This window comes from Delphinus delphis, chromosome 7 (assembly GCF_949987515.2).
Source record: "Delphinus delphis chromosome 7, mDelDel1.2, whole genome shotgun sequence".
Lineage (NCBI taxonomy): Eukaryota > Metazoa > Chordata > Mammalia > Artiodactyla > Delphinidae > Delphinus > Delphinus delphis.
The window spans coordinates 54051971-54076848 of record NC_082689.1 but is presented as its reverse complement, the minus strand read 5'-3'; the positions used below and the strand labels follow the sequence as shown (position 1 = coordinate 54076848).

At 38.1% G+C, this 24878-nt stretch overlaps 1 protein-coding gene across 6 annotated transcripts in view; it reads right to left on the bottom strand.

Moving 5' to 3' along the window:
• CCDC141 (coiled-coil domain containing 141) overlaps positions 1 to 24173 on the bottom strand; it is a 219180-nt gene extending 195007 nt beyond the window's left edge. For all 6 annotated transcript variants that reach the window (XR_009520139.1, XR_009520140.1, XM_060016516.1 and 3 more), the window contains exons 1-4: positions 24115 to 24173; positions 20948 to 21015; positions 16867 to 17099; positions 14223 to 14345 (exon numbers count right to left, since the gene is read on the bottom strand). Coding sequence is in view for 4 of the 6 variants with exons in the window: in XM_060016516.1 (XP_059872499.1) it covers positions 14223 to 14345; positions 16867 to 16968 (225 nt within the window). In the remaining 2 variants the exon portion in view is untranslated. The remainder of the gene's footprint in view (positions 1 to 14222; positions 14346 to 16866; positions 17100 to 20947; positions 21016 to 24114) is intronic.
• Positions 24174 to 24878: the final 705 nt, after the last annotated feature.

The window sequence follows — 24878 nt, the reverse complement described above, 5'->3', positions numbered from 1 at the left end:
ATTATTCAGAATTTAGGCCACCGCCTACAACCATAAAGGAAAACTAGTCATATGTGAAATACTTATAAATGAATTAAGCAACACAAAGAAAAATTCTTTGTTAGTCCAAGTTTTATAAATATGCTAACAAAAATATATCCTTGCTCTATATTCATCACTCAAGTAACAAAATATATAGTCTTTAATGACCTGTTAACCAACATTAAGCAAAATTAACCAAGGCATATTAACAGAATCCTTTCAGCTGTTTTTAGAATCTGAATTGCATTTGGCCGCCCATGTTATTAGCACTACTAAGCAACAAAACCATAAGAAGTCCACTGAGCAATATCTGAGAAATGGATGAACAATGAACAACAAACTAATTACATATAAAATCATTAACGAAATGTGCACTAATGCTTTCAGAACTCACAACCAGATAATTCACCATTTAATTACTGCCTTCTACTGTCAGCCTTTCAAACTAGATTAATATTGATACAAAGCTTTCTTTTCATTCTTTCAAAATGCTTATGTAATTTGTTTTAAAGAAATTACTCTTTCAAGTAAAATCAATTGCAAGAGCTAAAACACATGTGCAAATGCAATTACACTCCTACATTTAAAAAAATATTACACTGGGAAAAATATACCTACTCCTGTGAAAGTATCTAATAACACTGCTTTGTTAATCACCTTCAAAAAATTACCATTAGAAATATTTTGGTCTACTTTTCTTTCATTTCTTGTCCCTGAAAGAAATCTCATCTCATAATTATCCTTTTCAGATTCTCCATACATTGGCTTGATTATAAGCAGACTTCTCCTGAGCTAAAAAATAAACTATTTTCATTCCCAGAAGATTTAACCTCCTTTAGTCTCTAAATATTCACTGTCTAATACGGTAACCACTAGCCATTTGAAATGGCTAGTTCATATTGTGATGTGCTATAAGTATAATGTACACACAGGATTTTGAAGATTTAATACAAAAAATTAAAATATCGCATTAATAGTTTTTATAATGATTACATATTGAATGATAATTTAGATATATTAGAATAAATTAAACATATTACCAAATTAATTTCACTTGTTTTTACTTTTATTATTGGGTGAGTTTTGGTAATTTGTGGCTTTCAAAGAATTGGTTCATTTCATTTAAATTGTTGAATTTATGTGCACAGAGTTGTTCATAGTATTACTACATTATATTTTTAATGTCTGTGGGGTTTATAGTGATGCCCCATCTTTCATACCTAATACTCGTAATTTTTGCCTTCCCTCTTTTTACCTTTCTCAGTCTGGCTAGAGGCTTATCAAAATTTTACTGACTTTTTCAAAGAACCATGCATTTCTCTGTTATTGTTCTGTTATCTGTTTCATTGATTTCTGCTCTTATCTTTATTTTTTGCTTCATTCTGTTTGCCTCAGTTTTAATTTGCTCTTATTTTTCTAGTTTCTTAAGGCAAAAACATAGATTGTTGATTTGAGACATTTATCCTTTTCTAATGTAAGTGTTTAATGCTCTAAAATCTACATTAGGCTATTAGAAAATTTAAAATTACATATATGTTCAATAAATGGTGCTGGAATCCCACTACTGGGCATATACCGAGAAAACCATAATTCAGAAAGAGTCATGTACCAAAATGTTCATTGCAGCTCTATTTACAATAGCCCGGAGATGAAAACAACCTAAGTGTCCATCATCGGATGAATGGATAAAGAAGATGTGGCACATATATACAATGGAATATTACTCAGCCATAAAAAGAAACGAAATTGAGCTATTTGTAATGAGGTGGATAGACCTAGAGTCTGTCATACAGAGTGAAGTAAGTCAGAAAGAGAGAGACAAATATCGTATGCTAACACATATATATGGAATTTAAGGGAAAAAATGTCATGAAGAACCTAGGGGTAAAACAGGAATAAAGACACAGACCTACTAGAAAATAGACTTGAGGATATGGGGAGGGGGAAGGGTAAGCTGTGACAAAGTGAGAGAGAGGCATGGACATATATACACTACCAAACTTAAGGTAGATAGCTAGTGGGAAGCAGCTGCATAGCACAGGGAGATCAGCTCGGTGCTTTGTGACCACCTAGAGGGGTGGGATAGGGAGGATGGGAGGGAGACACAAGAGGGAAGAGATATGGGAACATATGTATATGTATAGCTGATTCATTTTGTTGTAAAGCACAAGCTAGCACACCATTGTAAAGCAATTATACTCCAATAAAGATGTTAAAAAAATTAAAAAAATAAAATAAATGGTGCTGGGATAATTGGATATTCACATGTAAAAGGATGAAACTGAATCTGTATCTTACACCACTTATAAAAGTTAACTCAAAAGGATTGAAGACCATGAAACTCCTAGAAAACATAGGAACAAAGCTCCTTGACGTGTCTTGGTAATTATTTTTTTGGATATGACATCTAAAGCACAAGCAACAAAATTAAAAATAAACAAGTGGGACTACATCAAACTAAAAAGCTTCTGCACAGCAAAGGAAACCATCAACAAAGTGAAAAGACAACCTATGGAATGGGAAAATAATATTTTCAAATCATATATCTGAAAAGGGATTAATATCCAAAATATATAAAAACTCTTACAATTCAATAGCAAAAAACCCCAAATAACCCAATTAAAAAATGGGCAAAGGATCTGAATACATTTCTCCAAATTAAATATATGAAAGGCTAACAGGTACATGACAAGACGCTCAACATCGTTAGCCATTAGGCAAATGTGAATTAAAACGACAATGAGAGGGGACTTCCCTGGTGGCGCAGTGGTTAAGAATCCTCCTGCCAATGCAGGGGATATGGGTTTGAGCCCTGGTCAGGGAAGATCCCACATGCCGCTGAGCAACTAAGCCGGTGCGCCACAACTACTGAGCCTGCATTCTAGAGCCCGTGTGCCGCAACGAAGAGTAGCCCCTGCTCGCCACAACTAGAGAAAGCCCACGCGCAGCAACAAAGACCCAACACAGCCAAAAATAAAAATTAATTCATTCATTTAAAAAAAAGAAAAGAAAAAAGCACAATGAGACATCATCGCTCACCTGACAGAATGACCGTCATCAAAAAGTCAAGAGATAATAATGCTGGCATGGATGTGGAGATAAGGGAACCCTTGTGCACTGCTGGTAGGATTGTAAATTGGTACAGCCACTACGGCAAACAGTATGGAGGATCCTCAAAATGTTGAAAATAGAACTACCGAATGATATATTTCTGGGAATATATCCAAAGGAAGTGAAAACAGTAACTCAAAAGATATCTGCACCCGCATGTTCATAACAGCATTATTTACAATAGCCAAGACACAGAAGCAACCTAAGTGTCCATTGATGGATGAGTGGATAAAGAAGATGTGGTATATACATACAATGGAATATCATTCAGTCATAAAAAAAACAACGAAATCCTACCATTTGCAACAACATGAATGAACCTTGAAAGCATTGTGCTAAGTGAAATAAGTCAGAGAAAGACAAATAGCTGTATGATCTCACTTACATGTGGAATCTAAAAACAAAACAAACAAACAACAAAACTGAGCTCATGGATACAGAGAACAGATTGGTAGTTACCAGAGGCAGAAGGTGTGGAGAGGGGGAATTGGAGGGAGGTGGTCAACAGCACAAACTTCCAGTTATAAGATGTAACATACAACACAATGTCTAGAGCTAACACTGCTGCATGATACGGGGGAAAGTTGTTAAGAGAGTAAGGGAGTTCTTATCACAAGGAGAATTTTTTTTCCTTTTCTTCTTTCTTTTTTTAATTGTACCTGTATAAAAAGATGGATCTTCGCTGAACCAATGTGGTGATCATTTCACAATATATGTAAATCAAACCATCACGCTGTATGCCTTAAATTTATACGGTGATGTATGCCAATTATCTCAATAAAACTGGAAAAATAAATAAATAAAAGTAAATATGAGATTGCATTTGTGGTTCACATTATATGTTTCTATTTATTGCTGCTCTCAGAAGTATAACACACTAGCAAAGTATTTTCTGTCCAACACATTAATAAAAGTTTAATAGCCTATGGGAACAGTGAAGCAGAAATCTCAGGCTTTCAGAAAGCAGCTGCAACAGCCTTCAGTGGTTTGGGTTTCTCTAGTTCCGATTATGTAAATACTTCGGATATGTTTTGAGCTGAACTTAAAGTAAAAAAAAAACATGTCCTACGAAACTGAATCTAACAGCTCATGGTTTTTAGAGTTCCCTCTCTACTGACAGAGTAATTAGGATTTCTGTAAGAAAATCAGCCATCTGTATAACGTGAGTTACTGGGCTGAACGGTGAGACTGCCCTCTCACCTTCTCTGTCTTCTCATTTCACTGGCTTGACCCAGTGCCTGAAATTTGTACCATAGAAGCCCCCTTACTGGTCCTCTGGCCTGAAACCTGGGGCTTTGGTTTCCTTCCCACCACTGTGTCTGCCGGACCAAGCAGTGGGGAGAACAGAGGGAGGAAAACGCCATGTGAATTTACAACAAGCTCAGGGACCACAGGTCCTCTGGTCAGAGAGGACCCCCTACCTCAGAGATTCAGGCACCTGCCTGTTGCCTCCATCTTCACCATTGCTGGGGGATTGCCTGGGCTGGGGAAGAGAGAATAGAAAAGCACAAAGCAAAGGCAAAAGCACAGTATTTCCTCCCTTTCTGTCTGACTCACAGAAGTCGTCTTTCTAGTGCTCAGATCTGAAAGAGAAGACTTTTCTGGAACTTTTTCTGTCCATATCTGATGCATACTTCGGAGTGTCAACTTGCTTTTGAATCCAAGCTGGGTAATATTGAAGAGAGAAAAAACAATACTGCTGGCTTGGTGGCCTTTGGAATTCTGGTCTCTTTCCCTAATCTACATGCTAGTCCCTCCTTTTCAGCATCCTCAGCACACAAACATACTGCCAAGGTTTATAGCTGCATTTAATGGAGACAGGGTAGAGGCTATTTATTCCATCTTTCCTGGAACTGGAACTAGTATCCAACTTTAAGACATTAAAAAAAAAAAGACAAAAATTCTAATCTCACTCAAGTCCCTGAACTTCAAATATGTGTTAGGTGGGAGATAGAGGATACAGGTAATTTGAAGATCAGAGCTAACCACAGAATCAGAAGTTTGATGTATTCTCCTGAGGACTAATAGCTAGATGAACTTGTCATGAGAATGATATAGCCATGTTATTTGAAAACATCTTGAGTTTTACACATTTATACTTATAGTATATCTAAGATAAGTCTAGAGTTTAGAAAAGATGCATTCTGGCTAAGGCTAATCAGGTAGGAGTCGTACTAGACTTAAAACAAATAAACAAAACAAAATCCCCTCATTCTTGGTTAAGTACAATACTTACTTATGGCTTTTCTGGAGAAGAAGTATCTGTTGCCTTCTGTATAGAATGAAAAAGGTATATTTTTACCCTGACATTTAATATAACTCAGTATATTGAAGATTGGGAGTGGGGGTGAGTGGGTCCTATGCTACCAGCTACAATCTTACCTCTACTACCCCTCACTTATATTTCTTGAACTGTCAGAGCTCTGCCTTGTCAGTCCAAATCTTGGACCAAGAACCTCTTTTCATAACTAATAAGGACTATGGGTTCTACTTTCCATTAAAAATTTTTGCTTGTAGATTTATATTTTAAAGGAGTATTTTAAAATAATTAACAGCTTGGAAACTACAGGCCTATGATCTCAAAAATGTTAGTTGTGATCCTGACTTTTGACCAAGTTTTCAAATAGGAATATGTTGGTGACAAATAACATAAAGCCCAACCAACACTGGTTTAAACACTCACAGGTTCATCTATGTCACAGCAATAGTCCTAGGGCTCAGCATACTCTTCCACAGTATAAAAGTAGCATAAATAATCAGCTTATAAATTTATTCCCCTATTGTTGGACATTGTTTTGTTTCCAGTTAGGTTATTCTACCAAAAACATGTGAAAAGATGCTTAATATCATAGCAAAGCATCTTCATATCTATATCCTTACTAGTGCTTTCATTTCCAAGGATGAATTCCCAGAGGTGAGGTTGCTGAGTCTCAGGATGTGAATGAGCATTTTACATTTTAATGCTTGCTAGTTTCCAAAATGATTGTGTTAATCCAAATTCTCACCAACAGTATAGTAGAACGCCCCTTTCCTCACATTCTCACCATCACTGAATGTTATCAATATTTTAAACTTTTAATGGTGTATAGGCAATTAAAAATTTATCTTTTTATCATTATTTAGTTTCATTTCTCAGGCCATTATTGACATTGAGTTTCTTTTCACATGTTTATTGGCAATCTGCCTCTCTTCTGTGAATAGTCTATTTTTTATTTATTTATTTTTGGCTTCTTTGTCTTTCTTATCAACATGAAGGAGTATAACCCTTTGACTGTCATATAAATTGCAAATATTTTCCTTCCAGTTCATCGTTTGTCCTTTAAATTGGTCAGTGGTGTCTGGAAAACTCATATTCACCTCCAGGACAGCTCATAAATCACTTTCTCTGTCAAGCTTCCCCTAGTTTTCCTGGCAGAATTAGTCATTCCTTCCACAATATACCCATAATATTCTGTGCACACCCCTGTGTGCTGAATTATAACTACAAACTTTTTCCTCCTGATCAAGAAAGTATATTAAAATTCAAGTCAAAGAGACTAACATTATAATAGATGTCTTTGCATCTGCTTTTCAGAATCATTTTTCCAAAAGTAGATCATTCACAAACTGCAAAATTTTCTTCTTATTTATTTACTTATTCATCATACCATCTTTCATTTTAAAGAATCTTAGTTCTGCTTCTCAACTATCTATCCATGAAAACTCTTGCTTTCTTCTGCCTGTCTCTTTTCATTCATGAGCGTTGCCTTCAAAATCCCTAGAGGATGCCACCATTGCTCTTGCCCTCTGTTCCAGTTATCTACTGCTGTGTGACAAACCACTGCACACTCTAAAGACCTAAAATAACAATTATTTATTGTGCTCATGATTCTCAGGCAGGGCTCAGTGGGTAAGACTTGTCTCTGTTCAGCATAGGTCAGGTTGGAAGCCCAACCAGGTCTGGAGAATCAACTTTCAAGATGGCTCAAATGGCTCGCTCACAGGGCTGGCAAATTGGTTGGCTGTTGGCCAGGATCTCAGCCAGAGCTGTTGCTGGGACCCTCAGTTCTTCTCCACATGGGCCTCTCCGTAGTGCTCCTTGACGTACTCAGTTGGTTAGGTTCCAGGAGCAACTATTTGAAATTACAGGAAGAGAAGGCAGCCAGTCTCTTGAGACTGGACTGGAAACTGGCACCACATCATCTATGCTGTATTCTTTTGCTCAAAGCAGTCCCAGAGTCTGATCAGTTTTAAGGGAATGAACATAGACCCCACTTCTCATTGGGAAGAGTGCCAAAGACTTTATGGACATTTTTAATCTACCGTAATCTTCTTGTATATTGGGTCCTTCTAGAGTTGTCAAAAAAGTTGTCAGTATCTGCTATAACCAAGCCCTGCTCTGTTCCTTGCAGAAGTGTGGAAGATGCTTCTCTTCTTGTAGACTCTGTGTCACTTGGTGTCCCAGCCACAAAGCAATACGATGAGTGCTTCATGTTTCCCACAGGCCCTTCAGCTTCAGCCAAGGAGCCCAACCTTGACTGCTAAACCAAGACAGGGATAAGATAGAGAGCATCCTTTCCAAATTTTGTACTATTCAGGCTCTGTGCCAACAAAATTTTCTCCTTATAGAACTCCTTCCCCTCTAGTAAATCAACTCATATCAACACTTCATTAAGTATGGACATCCTCTGAACTGCGGCTTAGCCCAAACTAGTAACAAATTATTTGTGATATCTGCAATCTTAATGTGCCTTAACTCCATGTCTGAGAAGCCTATTTCATGGACTCTCTAGCCTCTTAAACCAACCTATCTTATAAAAACAATATTTTATAAGATTGCCCATGACACTTTCCAAATACAGAGAATGCTATTCGAATTTTATTTTGCTCCACAGCTCCATACTGTTCACTGGAACTGAACATCTGGGAAAAGAAATACCCTGTACACTAGGAAAGTGTTAAGTCAGCCAGGGAAAATCACTGGGAAGTTTTGCTGTTTCATAGTTGTGAGAATACTATTTTTGTTTTTTAAATATAAAAGTTCTCTATTCTCAAAAGCCTAAAAGAGAAATTATACCACCCACTAGTTCCCACTCCCCCAGGAACCCTGCATTGTTCCTACATTGTTTCAGTGGCCTTTGTCAAAATGATCAGTGAAAATATGCCAGGTACTTTACATGTATAGAACACTAAGACACAGATCCCTTTGAACCAAAGATCAATTAAGTGTTGGAATTTGGAAGGTGCCAATTAATTTCACCTCTCTCTCCTCAAGATTCCAAATCAACTGAGAAACAGACATCAAGGTCAGATATGGATCAAAATATCTGCTCTTATTACTGGTAAAGCTGGACTGGAGGGTGGGTTTGATTTGACTTCCTACTTTTTCTCTTTAAAAATCTAGTCCTTGTGACCTGCCTATGGAGACAACTGGGTCTGAGGTATAGACACATATTTGGCTGCTCTGTGTAGGTTGGATTGTGGCCTTCCTCTTCCACATAGGGACATCTGGCCAAATCATGCAGAAGCAGAGAGACTAGAGAACCTGCAGCCCACGGGTAGTCAGAGTCTGCAGAGAGAGCCTTTGAGGCTGGCTTCCCCATGGTGGCCACTTCTTCCCCTAGTCTCACCAACTGGGTAACACCCCCCACCCCCTCACTCCTAAAGGAAGAGAAGGGAAGAGAAGACATGGGTGAAAGCATCGTCCACAACATTTCTGAGAGAGTAGAATTCCCTAACTTGTGGGTCTATAGGAAACACGAAGGAGAGAAAACGAATCTCCTATATGAAGTAAACATTTAGGGTAAAACACTGCTATGACATAGATAATGTAAAATAGGTTAGTCCTCTTCCAATACTGTTCTAAAGCGTTCCATCACATTCACAACACACATGCTATAAAATTTTCTCTAATATGTAAATATATATAATTCAAGTCACACAGACTTACTTTATTAAAATATATTATTAAGACCATCATCAAGAAAGTGAAAAGATAATCTACAGAATGGGAGAAAATATTTGCAAATCCTATATCTGACAAGGAATTAATATTCAGAATATGCAAAGAACTCCTACAACTCAGTAACAAAAAACAAGCAACCCAATTAAAAAATGGGTAAAAGACATTTGTCCGAAGAAGATATATAATTGTCCAGTAAGCACATGAAAAGATGTTTACCGTCATTAGTCATTAAAGAAATACAAATCAAAACCACCACAAGATATCACTTCACACCTAATAGGATGGCTATAATTAAACACACACACATACACACACAGAGAAAATAACAAGTTTGGGCTTCCCTGGTGGCTCAGTGGTTGAGAGTTCGCCTGCCAATGCAGGGGACACGGGTTCGTGCCCCGGTCTGGGAAGATCCCACATGCTGCGGAGCAGCTGGGCCCGTGAGCCATGGCCACTGAGCCTGCGCGTCCGGAGCCTGTGCTCTGCAACAGGAGAGGCCACAACAGTGAGAGGCCCACGTACCGCAAAACAAACAAACTAAAAAACAAGTTTAACCGGGATGTGAAGAAATTGGAACACCTGTACATTGCTGATGGGAATGTAATATGGCACAGCTGCTGTGAAAAACATTTTGGTGTTTCCTCAAAGACTTAGCACAGAAATGCCCTATGACTAGGCAATTCCACTCCAAAAGAATTGAAAGCAGGTACTCAAACAGATACCTGTACACCAACATTCACTGTAGCATTATTTACAGTAGCTGAAAAAGTGGAAATAACCCAAGTGTCCATGGACAGATGAGTGAATAAATAAAATGTGGTATATCCATATATTTGAAAATTATTCATTCATAAAAAGGAATGAAGGTCTGATACCTGCTACAATATGGATGACTCTTGAAAACATTATATGCTAAGTGAAATAAGCCAGACACAAAAGGATAAATACTACATGATTCTATTTACATGAAATACCTAAAACGGACAAATTCATAAGGGCAGAAAGTAGATTAGAGGTAACCAGGGAAGGGAGGAGTGGGAGTCTTTGCTTAATAGCTACAGAGTTTCTGTTTGGGGTGATGAAAAAGTTTGGGAAATTGATAGCTGTGATGGTTGCACAACATGCTTAATATAATTAATGCCCCTGAATTGTACACTTAAAAATGGTTGAGATTGGGCTTCCCTGGTGGCGCAGTGGTTGAGAGTCTGCCTGCCGGTGCAGGGGACATGGATTCGTGCCCCAGTCCGGGAAGATCCCACATGTCGTGGAGCTGCTGGGTCCATGAGCCATGGCCGCTGAGCCTGCGTGTCCGGAGCCTGTGCTCCGCAACGGGAGAGGCCACAACAGTGAGAGGCCCGTGTACCGCAAAAAAAAAAAAATATATATATTTTTTTACCACAATAATAATTTTTTTAAATAATGTATTCACACTAAATATTCCAGCTTACAGCAGAAAATCACATTATTCCTTATTTAAGGAATAAGTTTTAGTAAGACTTTAAACTTTACTACTAATACATTTTGACTATTCATTTTTAACTAAGTAAAGAGAAACAGGACAAAAATAAACATTCACTGGGTCAGAGATTTAGTCAGAATCAGGGAGTTGATAGATTTATGAGTCAAGTCAGAGGTGAAATTTTTCAGTTTTTTATACTTTAAAAGGTCATTCTTCACTGAATGCTAATATCATATATTAAATACAAATACAGGAGCTAGGGTCCAGAGGTTTTCTTGGTTCTTACAGTTGTAACTCCTTTGCACAATAGCAATGTAGTTACTTGCAAGATGGATACTGAGGGATAGAACGTTCTCAGCAACATTCGTAAGGCATTTCCAACCCCTCTTTTCCTCTTTGACCATCTGAGGATAGTGTTGACAGTGGCCACAGACAGATCTTTGTTACCTGCTTACATCTCCCTCTCCCCTCTCCTGAACTTCTTCTTTCTCATTAAAAATAATGAGTCTGGTTTGGGAATCTAGATGCCTTTAGGGAATGAATGCTTTTTCCACATGACTATGTTTTCCCCACTGAAAATAGGGAAATATTTTTTCTCTGGACACTCCACAGGAATGGTTAAGTACCCTGCTGAAAGGAAAATCAGATCTCTGGGGTATAAGATATTACCAACATTAGAAACACTCATAAAAATTCTGTGTTTCCAGAATTTTTCCCTTTAGTCTAAATTATTATGGTCTGAGATATTTTTCAATGGAAGGCGGAAAATAGCTTTTCTATCAAATTAAACATCCAAATTTCTCTGATATATTAATTATCAACAGCAAGCACTTCTATAAATCATTGCATGTCTCCCCTAGATTTCCTTTTTAGGTGTTTAAGGGTATCTGTTATTATCATAATTTTTCAAATAAAGAACCTGAGACAAGAGAGTCTATCTGCTTTGCCCAAAGCAGAGTGGACTCAGCACAGAACTCCTACACCCTCCCGACACTCCTAAGAGTACATTCTTCTTTATAATTAGAACAAATCCCAGGGCCCTGTGCATAGGAAAAGGACTGGAATGAACATTAAATATGAAATATTATTGGCTTATTGAACTACTAATGTTCCTATCATTCAAAAAGCTCATATTAAAAATGACTTGGTACAACAATTTTCTGCTACAGGTTAAGACTGTACCTACCCTAACAGCATAATAACTAGTACATTGATTAAATTAGTGCTCTATCTATTTGCAATATGGAAATCACATTTTTCTTACTTAAAAAAGTATTTTGTCAGCAAATCTGAAACAGACTTCAGACTCCTTGATTTTTTTTAACCAAAACGATGTTACTACTTAAAATTTCTTGGGGGTAAGTGGCTGGTTTGTTGGGTAATGTGGGGTGGGAGAGAGTATGGGAGATAGACATTAAGAGGTCATGGTTAGAGGCCTGCGTGAAGCCAAAAGGCCTTTTTACTTGAGACCTCATGTTCTTAGATCCACGTACAGAGAGGCAGAATGGTCCCACTATTCCATTGCTTGTTATGGTAAGATCCGCAATAGATATGAACCTTTGATTCATCCTCTCCCAATCATTTTTACAGATAAAAGCGTGAAGTCCAGAAGGCTAGTCCATAGCCAGAAGACGGGCATTAAAGGACAAGACTTTAAAATTGAGAATCACAAGCACCTTCTAAAGATGGATCCTGTTGATGGAAAACACTTTTCCAGCTGAGCTCCTGAATGGACGTAGGTATGCAAATTTGAGCATAGTCGTTAAGGAGAGATGAACTGCTCTGCTTACAAAAGAATTCTCCCTGGAGTTGTGGGCCTGGACAGGAATAGGATTGGGGCGGGGGAAAGAGGTAGCCTGAGAGACCCAGACTGCTGTGAGCTTCCCCACCACTCACAGTTCATCAGTGTACCTGAAAGTGCTGGCTGGGCATGAATTGCTAGCGGAACCTGGGGAAGGGATGTAGCTTCAAATCCAGGTTAACTTTAGAAACAGTCGGCAGGTACACATGAAGGGGCTGGGGACACAGGAGACCTTGAGAAAGTAAACCTCTGTGGATGGGCAAGAATTGCAAGGAAGTGTTGGGTTTCCACAATTCATAATATTAAGCTTTTTGTGTAGCAGCAAAACCTTGAATTGTTGGCCAAACGACACTAGTTAGCAGCACAATTAGTGCTATAACATAGGTCTTTTGATTCCTGGTTCAATGACTGTTCACATCGTGTGTTTTTTAAGATATACCAAGGACTTCCTGGTCGCCAGGGATTTCTTCCTTGAAAGACAGCCCAGAGCCCAGCGCAAGGAGCTGTCTACACAGGAGAATAAATTCTGGATTCTAATAGCCCCCTGCTTCAGTACTAATTCTTTCTTCAACTTCTCAGTCTGATTTACCCTTTTACTTTTACTACTGCTGTTGGTATATGTCAGAAGCAGAACAGATCTGCCTCTAAATCTAGGAAGCAAGTGGAAATTCCAGCCTAGATGTTCAAAGAAGCCAGTAATATTAAAGTACTGAAGACACAGAACATCTAGTCATTGCAGCCTTCTGAATCAAACCTCTTTGATCTTAGTGATGACATTCATTTGCTTAAGAGGGTTATTACTCACAGAGCTGGCTGCTGCACAGGGCTCCGTTCTCAGACGGAGAAACCACTTGTAGTTTAACGTCTTACCTGTCACTGTCTTGAAATTCTTAACAATTTTATCTTTGACTGTGTGTTTTATAAGTGAAGTCCAATGGGACAACAGAGGAAGTGCTGGGGGATGGGAGCTTCATCTCGCGTGTGGTCCTGCCCTCCGGGGGGAGAATCTCTTTGCTATCCTGTCTGCTTTCCCGCCCCTGCTCAGTGATCTCTGTCATCTGCCCTGGCAGGGGTCAGGGCACAGCTCAGGAAGGGTTGGGGTTAGGCCCACACCCTCTGCACTGAGCTGGGACTGAGGCCCAGTGCCTGTGAGGGGTGCGCTCACCCCACATATATCCCCATGGCTGAAGGAGCCAGACATTACATAGCAGATTAAAAAAACACCATGACAGGCCAAGAAAAAGCTTTTTCCTGCTTTTTGAACAGGGAGTCCCACATTCTCACTTTGCACAGGGCCCCACAAACGACATTCTTGTCTCTGATTAGATACCTTATCTGGCGATCTCAAACCAACACTGTTTCTAGATTCTTAACTAAATAATCACAACATATAGGTAATAATAACTCTATTTATTAAAACCATTCTTTGGTTTCAAGAACTCTTAATATTAAATATAAAATCGGATATTTTCAATAGTTCGAGAGGGAAAAAGCCTCTATATTATTTTTGCCAGCAGGTCTCATTAACAATAGGAAGTTTGGATCTGTTGTTGTGGCTTGACAGTATGTTGCATGAAATGGAAAAATGAAGGAATTTTTTTTTTTCCACTGAGGCAGCCAGGAAAAAGAAGGTACTTATTTCTCCACAGTGAAAATATTATCACTCCATATTTTCTATCACATTAGGGAAAGTTGAAAACAATCTTGTTATTTCTCTCCAATGTTGGTGTTTGCTCATAAATAACTATAGTGTTTTTCCATTACCTATCTGGCACTATGTTAACCTGGACATAGGCCAGTGGCATCAGGGGAATCAAGAGGAAGTGTAAGAAACAGCTTTTTATTTCTTTTTAATTTTGTATCTGCTTCATATCTTAATATCTTACCTTAAGCTTGGCCAAAAGAAGTTCATGATCATGAAGAAGTTTTTTGGTTTCGTCTTGATTGCTTCCAATTTCCAGAAGATTGGGCTGTGATTCAGCCAATTGAAGTTGTACCCACTTGCCACACTAAAAATAAAAATGAAATAAAATGTACTTTTAGTTCCTCTTGTTCCTTTCCTTTCACCCTTCTCCTTTTTTTTCTTTTCTTTTTTTAAGTTTCCAGTTACACTGTGAATACTTTATTCTTTCCACAGAGATAGATAGGCCTTACATAAATTGAAATAGAACAGGTCTAACATAAATCCATGCCCTGTCTTTCCTTCTTTTTTTTTATGCTTAGGATAAATTCCTTTCTCTTAGCATACTGGATATAAATTCAAAATTCCCAAATGAGGAATATATACAGTAGATTATGTATTACTGAAGAGTACAAAATTATAGAATAATTCACACACTTTTACATTCTCTCACTCACAAAACTGAACTCTATAAAAATAGTGATCTGAGCAAGTAGGGTGCAAACTTCACCAAAGGGAAAAGGTTTCATAAATGTAATGTAGGCTGATTAGTGTCTTTACACTGACCTTGCTGATCCAACCAGAAAGAATAAACAGCAGATGAAGCAACTGATTTTTCCCTTATTCCAAAGTTAAAACAATATTTTCCAAATTTTGTTGTTGAATATTCAATAAAGTATGTATAAAAGTGTCAGTGAAATTAGATGTGTGACAACTGCTATTTGAATGCAGCCAGCTTGTTTTCCACACTTAGGACCCTTTCATTGCTCCAAGATATAACTCATCATTGCATTTCCTAAGGAATTGCTTTTCTAAGAAGAAACAACCGATGAAGCAAGAGGAACTGCTATGAGGCATGTGCACGTGGCTAAGTGAATTGCTGAAGAGAAATGAGAAACCACATGTCTATTCTAGATCATTAGTGCCCTGAGACTGTTTAGAAATGAGAAGTCCATATAGAGCAGACACAGGCACTTCTACTCCCTTCAGATGGACTTCCCACTTTGAAAAGCTTGGGGTTTATTCCATATGGGATGGCAGTGAACTAAGGGAGCTGGGGAGGGAGGACGGAGGGAACATTCTTAGAAACACAGTTCAGTTAAAATAAGAGTTTCCAGTACAATTTTAGAGGTTTTATTTTCTTACTGTCAATTTACCTCTGATTCATCATTTACTCTGTATGCATTCTTCCTCATCCTACTCTAAGAAATGTTTCATATTTAAGGGAAAGAAAATTTAACTTTTTTTAAAAACAGTAATTTTTCCTCTTTTCCCTCTCTGCTGAAATTTGCAGTTACTCAAAGCATCATAGAATCAAACACGAATTATCAATTTTGCTACTTTTGCTTCAGGCTTCTTTCCATGTCCACTCATTGCCCTTGAAAAGAATAGAGGTCAAGGGACACAGCAGAGGTTCTGTTTATGTAGACCAAGTCTTAAGAGCCCTGGGGAATCGGCCTGGGTAGGCACACTTTGCATTCAGTGCTTCTAGAGTGAATCATTTTGCTCAATGTCAAGTGCTGCTTTCCTGTTAATAATTTTCACATTAACATAAAGTTCGCAGCAATTAAGTGAAAGTAAACAGGCCTGTCGTCTATGCTTCTTACAAAAGGCCAGAAAAGTCATTCAATTAAGCTTGGGGGGGCTCTGAAAGTAACAGGCTGTGGTGAGCACCAGCTTGTTTGCTAAATTCCCTTCATTAAACACTGAATTCCTGAGGTGGTGAGTTGTCTAAATCCAAGCATAAGGCTTCAGGGATTTTTACAGGACATATTCATAGGAAATAAAATCATGGATGCCTTCTTCAACCTAAAGATGTGTGGTCACCTTTGCAAATAAGCAAACTGTTTTACATAAAACATGCAAAAACCTTGAAGGGAATTGCTTTTATAAATTATTTTCCTTGTGGATTTTATTTTTAATTTATCTCTGTGACCTGCCAGGGAGAGGAGAGAGAGATGCTGTGAGCACATGACAAAATAAAATAAAATAAAATGGAAAAAAAAAAAAAAACCTTTAAGCCCCAAGTGGCTTCAACTTCCTGCTGTTAAGGGCAAATTTGACACATGTCCTCAGCACTTTCCCCGGTAGGGTCTTTATTCCCCCAAACATGTGACAAGGATTTACTAGTGTCTTTACCATGTCAGAACCAAAGTTGCAGAGGGCACGTGTCACAGTCTCTTATTAGGTGTTCCCTGCACTCATCATGCCAAAACAATGCCACCCCTTATCTGCTGGGACCCTCCTCTTCCCTCCTTCATCACATCCACTCTCAAAAATCACAGACATTTCCCAGGTCCACTGGACTCCAGCCTGGCAATCACGAACTTTTAATCACAAATGCTTTGTCTTTAAAAACCAAACTGAAAGTATATGGTAAAGTTTGTTGTTGCTTTTTAGAAAAATCAAGCTGCTTATAGATGTTTTCTGGCTAACCGAAAGAGAAACTAGCAACTGGCTGAAACTTCGAGGTTTTTCTCTTAGTTGCAATTTAAGAAAGCAATAAGATGTAGCTGCTGGGTTATTTTCTAAATGCCGTGTACTGCCGATTGTGTGGAATGTTCTTTAGGATTATCAGCACACAGCAAGAAGCCCACAGCTACACAGAAAAAAGGAAGTTGTCAGCTTACCTTTATGATGGCTATAACGATTTTGGAGTCCCCAGCCTGCACAGCTACTGAACTGACTGTCGTCGTAGAAAACTCCTCACCAGGGCTTCCTTGGCTGGACATGGTACATTAGAACCAGAGTTTACGCTTTGGGTAGCCTCCGTACAGTTGTGTGTCTGCTGATCATTTCAGAAGGCAACCACCGGGGTTACTTGGATTCATTCAGGGCAAGAGCTCCCCTCGCACTGATTACTCTGCCAAAAGGAAAGAACAGGAGGTTAAAAATAGACAACCCCATTGAGTTTATCATGAGAGACAGAGGAAAGAACGGGAGAGAATAGCCACACCCCTAGTATGGTAACACTGAACGCCTGTTATTTTGGCCATTATCTTAAATGCAGAGGGCAGCTTCTAGCTCTCTGACTATCAGCTGATGTTTGATAGCAAATGGAAAAAGAATTACATCCTCACAACCCAAATTACTTTAGCCACTGAATCTATACAGTTTTGGTGGGCTTTGAAACCAGCCAGTCATTAACCTGGGTATCAATCTTTTCAAAATTTTTGAAGTCTCCTCCATGCAAAGAAAACTCCCAAAAATGTACTTTACAAATAAGTTCTGGTATTTGTTTTGGGATTAAGCCACAAAATTGTTTGAAATATCTTTTTGGATTAATCTGTTTTCCTAAAACTTACTGCCTTTTGTCAAATGAAATTTATATGAAATGGTCACATTTTCTCAGTCTCAGATTTCTTAGGGACATTTTAAAAAATATTTCAATGAGCAGTTATCAATAGATATCTACCAAGTCAGGATTTCTTTAAGACCATCTACTCCACTGAACAGTATTTTCAAGTCCAGTTGCCACAACTACTAGGAAGTAATATACTTTGCTGTTACTTTTAATTGCAGCAGGAAAATGTTTTGGGTTTTTTGGATTAAAGGTTAAGACTATGTATATTTCGCTACACTTTTTAAAAAAAGGATAACATTGTACTTCAGATTCGGTTTTTACTTTTCCCCCATGCCTTGTGCAGGAAAATTATAGACAGCTTAAATCAGAGCCCAGGATCGGCAGATTAATCCTATTGCTAGAAACTCAGTGTGTGTTACAAGTTGTCGGTGGTATTAAACAGCAGCTGTTGGATTCCCTGTCAAGAAACAGCTGAAAATAACCCTGAAGCTTAGGTCAGAGGTCAGATGCAAACACATCAGAGATACTGACTCCAGAGCTGCTGGAGCCATCGGAAATCTCTGGAACAAAGCCAGAACAGAGGATATAGCAATAAACAGAGTTAAATGAGTCCACTCGCTGTTTAAACCCTTAGCTCAATTTAAAAGCACGATCAGATTCAGGGCCAATATTCAGAAGGCTGAGTCAGCACCACTGTTTTGTTCTGCTAAGGTTCATGATAATATTCTTGAATCAAAGGGGAAATAGTGCTTTTACATATACTTTGGTTTCAGCAACTATTTTTTTTCCCAGAGCATATCCTGGCTGCTCTGCAGTTATGCAGCCATGACCTAGTTGCCTGCTGTTCCAGTGAAAGGAAACCACCCTGGATCCCAGTTCCTGGGCTCTGGGAACTTTACTTGAGGCCAGAAAGGGAGCATTTGGAACAAGCTCGGGAGAGCAGATGACAAGAGACACCATGATGTAGGAAATATTGTAAATGGTTTCATTTTATGGCAGGGATGGAGAGCTTGCAGAGAACCAACCCAGACTCTCTGTAGGGGCTGCCTCAGTGTTGAAGGCGGGCTCCTTCCGCTTTAGCAAATAGTTGGTCCAAACAAACCAAAACAAATTGAGTGAAACCAGTTTTCAGCTAATTGGCCTGAAGGAAAACCAAGAGTTGACAACTGTGTCACATAATCTCTACACCCTAAACTAAAATGCCCAGAGGAGCCTTGCTTAAGCCTTTGTGTACACGGCAAACCAGAACAGCAAACAGTGACCCACACCCAAAATACACAGTGCACTTTCGCCCAAAGTTAACCCTACTGTTAGAAACTCAGTGTGTGTCAAAAGTTGCCTAAAGGCCCTCAGGAGGCGAAGGGAACTTTTGGCAGCAGGCTGCACAGACCACGGCTAGAAATGAGTGGTTATGTCCACAGAGCCCCACTTCAGGTGGATGATTATGTAAAGGGTGTGGAGGGCCGTGTGGACTGTGTGGAATCACAGGCCCACAGGAAGGGAAAGGAAGGAGAGAGGTGGGGAGGAGAGAGAACACCACTGAAAGTCTGATTAATTCCAAGGCTTAAGGGCAAAGGGAATTAGAAATATTTAAGACTTTGTTAAAAGATTAATCCAACAATTCAGCAGCAAAGGTAGTATCTATCTGTGTATAGATGACCTTTCTTTCCAAGCAGTCCCAGAGTGTTGCACAGAAAATGTTTTCTGCATTGGTGGACATGAGCAATAATGTAAACTGCATATACGAATTTAAGTGGTTTCTAACTAATTTTCTTTTAATTCAAATTCTTGGCTTTAAAATCTTGAAAAGACTTGAATCACTTTTCTCTCCCCTTCCCTTGCTTTCTATTTCTTTCCTCTTCAACTCTTTAGTCCTTCTCCCTTCAGAAGCTCTGTTTTTCAGACCTCTCCATCCACATCTAGCTCATTTAGAACCTTGGTCTATATGTCCCTTTATCTAGCATAATATTTAATTGTAAGTTGCATTATTTGGAGAAATAGTTTGGAGAATAGTAAATATATTGTACTAAAGAAATTGCTACACTATAATTATACTTTTTAAAGCTTTTTGAGCTTGTTTATACTCCACCTTCCCTATCATCACCAAAAAAAAAAAAAAAAAAAGACAAAACAAAACAAAAACCCTTACAGGCATTCTCATATTCTTTGCAGTTTATAGAGGATCTTGCAGAGGTTATTATGTCTTCTCTGTTTATCCCTCTGGGAAATGTCTGTTTTTATACCAGCTGAATTTTAGTGAAAAATCCTCTGTGGGGAATCAAAAAGCTATAATTGGATTCTGTAGAATTGCAAATAGCACTTCTTTCCCCCAATTTTTCTTTATTGTGGGAAAATACACATAACAAAATTTACCATCTTAACTATTTTTAAGTGTACAGTTTCAGTGATATTAAATATATTCATAATGTTGTACGACCATCACCACCATCTATCTCCATAACTCTTTTAATCTTATAAAACTGAAACTCTACACGCACTAGACAATAATTCCATTCCCTACTCCCCCAAACCTCTGGCAACCACCATTCTACTTTTGTCTCTATGATTGTGACTACTCTAAGTATCTCACATAAGTGGAATCATATAGTATTTGTCCTTTTGTGACTGACTAATCTTATTTAGCATAATGTCCTCAAGGTTCATCCATGTGGTAGTGTATGTCAGAATTTCCTTTCTTTTTAGGGCTGAATAATATTCCCTTGTGTATATATTCCACATTTTGCTCATACTTTCAGCCACTGATGGACACTTGAGTGGCTTCCATGTGTTAGCTATTGTGAATAATAGCTAACCTTTGCTCTCTACCTTAATTCAGTTATTCTATCCAGAAATATCATTGTCTTCTTCCTTTCATCTATCCAATTCCTCCCATTGTTTAAGACCAAGATAAAGAATCAACTCCTTTTAAAAGTTGAAATACCTACTTATATTCCCCTTTCCTCAAAATTTAATTGTAATTCACAATTTAATAATTGCCTTGAATTATAAACTTGTATTGTTTTCTATTTATTTCACTTCCATTGGTATTATTTCTTAACTAGATTTAAGGCTCCTTATATAAAGGAGTTATGTCTTAATGTCTTTTTTTTTTAAATCTTTGCAGACCACCTCAAGGAGTTATCGTAGAGAATAAAAGAGTTGCTTTACGTAAAGCACTTAGAAGAGGACCTGACATTTAGCAAATACTATATACACACACACACATATATAAATATGTGTATGTGTATTAGTATATATATGGAGCACAGTACTAGGCACAGAATTAGTGCTTATAAATACTGGCTGACTGATTGAATCACATTAGTCATATAGAAAAAAGTTTTGATACAATTCACTCATTCAGTGTTTACTCATGCAACCAATAGTTATGAGCATTTGCTACATACCAGGCACTTACACATTAGGAATATAGCAGTAAGCGAAACAGGTCTCTACTCTCGAAAGGGTGACATTCCTGTGAAAAAAGACCATAAACAATGAAAAACATAACCAAGACAGAGATCCACAGTGATAAAAGCTAAGGGAAAACAACTGGTAGTGGTTAAGTAGGCTGAATCACAAAAGGTTACATTTAGAATTTGACAGAGAAATCAGGGGATACTTTCAGGGTATTTCTATTGGAATACAGAGATTAACAGGAATAATAAACTGATAGTGATTCCAAAACAACAAGAAAAAGTAAACCATACAAAATGGCAAAGGCAATGGGTTAAGGGCTCTGAAGTCAGACTGCCTTTACCTCTCTGTGCCTCAGTTTCCTCAATGCAAATTGGAGATAATGGGAATCTCTATGTCATATAGGTTTGTTGAGAGGATTAAATAAAATAACATTTGTAAAACACTTTAATGCCTGGCACATAGGTGGTGTTCGGATAGTTATACATGATCATTTCTAAGACAACATCTGTTAAGGGATTTCCTAAATCTAGTAACTGTCACAAAATTTGAAATAACTTTTTAAAATTAAGTTGAATTACAACACTTGGTAGGCAACCCAAATGGATGAAATATATTAGAGAGACATAAAATATGCATTACCAGGGAGGAAATATTTCAGTATAATCAAACGGTAAAAAATCTCAACGAGTCAGCATTTCTCTAGAATACCGTCTTTAACCATTCACTTGAGACAAAATTTTCCCTAACTCATCCTTTGTATTATGTAATACTCTTCCTGGCACCTCTCATTTATTTCTTGGTTTACAAGCACTGTCACTTAACATCCATAAGTAAAGTGAAGCTGCTCTTTCCTTTTAAAACAGCCTCCATTCTGGCCATCAACTTATTCTTCTATGTAGGTATTCATTTGTTCATTCACTGAATATGATTAAATATCTAGTAGGTGTAAGGCACTGTTCTAGATGCCAGGCACAAAGCAATAAGCAAAACAAAGTTCATCCACTGATGGAGCTTGCCTTCTGGTGGGGGAGGCACAACCAACTAGAAAACAAACAAACAAGAATACATATATAATGATGTAAAGATGTAATCAGTGTTATGAAGAAAAATAAGGCAGAGTAAGAAGGTGAGAGTGAACAGGGGAAGAGGGATACTACTTTAGGAAGGAGTCAGGAAAGTTCTCCTGAAGAGATGAGATTTGAGTAGAGACCAGGATTAAGTTGAAAAGAGCAAGATATGCAGATATCTTAGGGAAGAACATTCCAGGTAGCTGGGCACACTTGCTATATCTGAAAAACATCCAGTAGGTCAATGTGGCTGGAGCTAAGTGAGGATTGAAAGAAGAGGACACTGATAGAACATTATATCTACCAGGTAGGGGTCCGGTTTGCCTGGACAATCATGGTTTACATCTGTTTCCCTGGCAAAATTACTCTTAAGGCACCTTCCACTCTTTAAAGAGTCCTGTTTGGATGATAAATTATGTGGTAACCCTGCTATTATGCCAAGGTAAGGACTTTGGATTTCATTCTGAGAGAGATGGGACATTAATGTGAGGTTTTCATCCAAGGAATGACATCATTTGACTTAACATTGTTAAAGAAGCTCTTCATGGTGAAGACTGTAGGAGTCAAGAGTGAAAGCAGAGGTAGGATGAATTCCGTAGCACCCAAAACACAAATGCCAGTACAATTCTCCTTTGGGATGTTTCTTTACAGACACTTAAGTTTTACTTAAGAAACATCATGACTCTTTTTTAACAGTTTTACATTCTGTGTACATTGACTGCCATAGAATTCCTTACAATTAAATGTATGTAATGACATAAATCCCTAGCTCCTCCATAAGACCTAGGAGAATAATTATAAATAAGCAACTTCAATATCCAGCAAATTTCCCTTCTATAAGTAGTAAGGAAAACAAAGCAAAACAAAACTTGGGAAAGTTCAAAGAATACCTAGCGTGGTCAAAGATCAAAGACGGCTGTACTTACTATAATTTTAAGCCATAGTTTACCAAAATGATGTGTGAAATGACAGCAGTATCTGTTCAACTATCATGTACATATTTTCCTAAAATTCTCTATTTAGACCAATGTATGATCTGGAAAACTGTCAAATACTTGTGTAGAGTTTAGTTAAAATAATCAGCAAATGTGGCTATGATTGATTTGGCAAAACTTTCTTTTCTGAGTGGGAGAGATGTATATGATACTTCAAGCCAGAAAAGATTTTTTTAAAAAAATCACTGAAAAGCTTTCATGTAGAAAGTTTATTTTTAAAATTTAAACTCACAAGGCTTTCTACCTGCATTGGGCTGTGCACCCAGGCTTCAGTGTAGCAGGGTTCTTTCTCTGATATAATTCCAGTTAACATAATGAAGTGTCCTGAGAGTTACCCTTTAGAAGGGAGGGTGAGTAAATGAGAAGACAAGAGTCTTCGTCAACTTGATTTTGGAAAATTACACTTCTTTTGTTTTTCCATACTGTTGCTAAACTCCAGTTGAGGCTGAGAATTTCCATCCCAGAGTAACTCCCAGGGAGGCCTAAAGAGCAGCAGTCCTTCCAGCTGCTTGGGAACCCAGCAGTGACACTAAGGGTGAGCTGCCACTTCTCCATGCAGCTATAATTTTTGCCAAGGAAGGAAAAATAATATAAAACTCAAGAACACAAAGATCACATAACCTCAACAAGATGGTGTTATCCATGGATTCTAAGCAGGAAGTATGCAAAGAATTAAAAAGAGAACGTTTCTTTTTTTTTAATGACGTTTTATTAAGAAATACTAAGACCTAAAGAACTTAATGTATATGTGCATATATTTTGTATACAATATACATATGTGTGCAGATGATTATACGTAATAAGACTCTGATAATAGTGTTATAATGGGCTTTCTCAGTTGTATGAGGTGATATTTCATCATTTACTGACAGTTTATTGGCAACAGTTTAATGACAAAGCCCTTTTTAATAGAATTCCCCTGTAGATTATGTTTTTAAAAACTTAACTGAGTTTCTAAAAATTTACTGTATGGTTTTTGAGATCTGCATCCTCAGTCCAAGTAAGAATGCCTCACACCAGCATTCAGAAGTCCCTTGCTATCGTTATCTTCATTTTTGTTAATACATCACTCACCCTAGTTGTGGAACCCACCTGAAAGGCAATGATTGTTGAGAATGTCCGGAAGGATAAAGAAGTTACTAACACCTGCAGGAAAAAGGATATTCATATACTCAGGCTTTTAGGAAAAGCAGGAAACAAGATGAGAGAAACTCAGAGAAATCTGGAAATCAAAAATGGAAACAAAAGTAGCAGGTCGTTTGTGCCCCACCCCATACAACTCACACCACTCTGAGCAAACCGGTTTCCTATCACAAATTCCACTCTCACAAAGGAAGGACTTCAAAAGCAAAGTCAATTTACTTTATGCACAGTTTAGATTCTGCTCTGGCATGTCCCTGCCTTAAGCTCCTGCTATCAGGGTGAGTTGAAGGCCTCACCACTAATGTCTCTTGAGCACCTGCTGTACACGGGCCCTGATTTCTTTCATCAGCCCCATCCTCATTAAATCCCTTTAGGTTTGTAAAATTTATAACCAATTAATCTGGCTGGACCTCTCAACAACCTTGTACAGTTGGCCCTCTGTATCTGAAGATTTTTATATAAGGGACTTAAGCATCCGTGGATTTTGGTACCCACAGAAGGTCCTGGAAGCAATCCCCTGTGGATATCAAAGGATGACTGTACTATAGTCAAGGCAGGACTGTTAATTCTGCCGTATGAGTTGGAGAATTGAGGCTAGAGAAGTTAAAATGGCTTATTCAAGTTCATGAAGTGAGTGAGTCTAGAACCCAGCCACTTCCCTCTTACTCCCTTGCTCCAATGCCACAGGGAGTAAGTTCTATCCTAATGTTGGA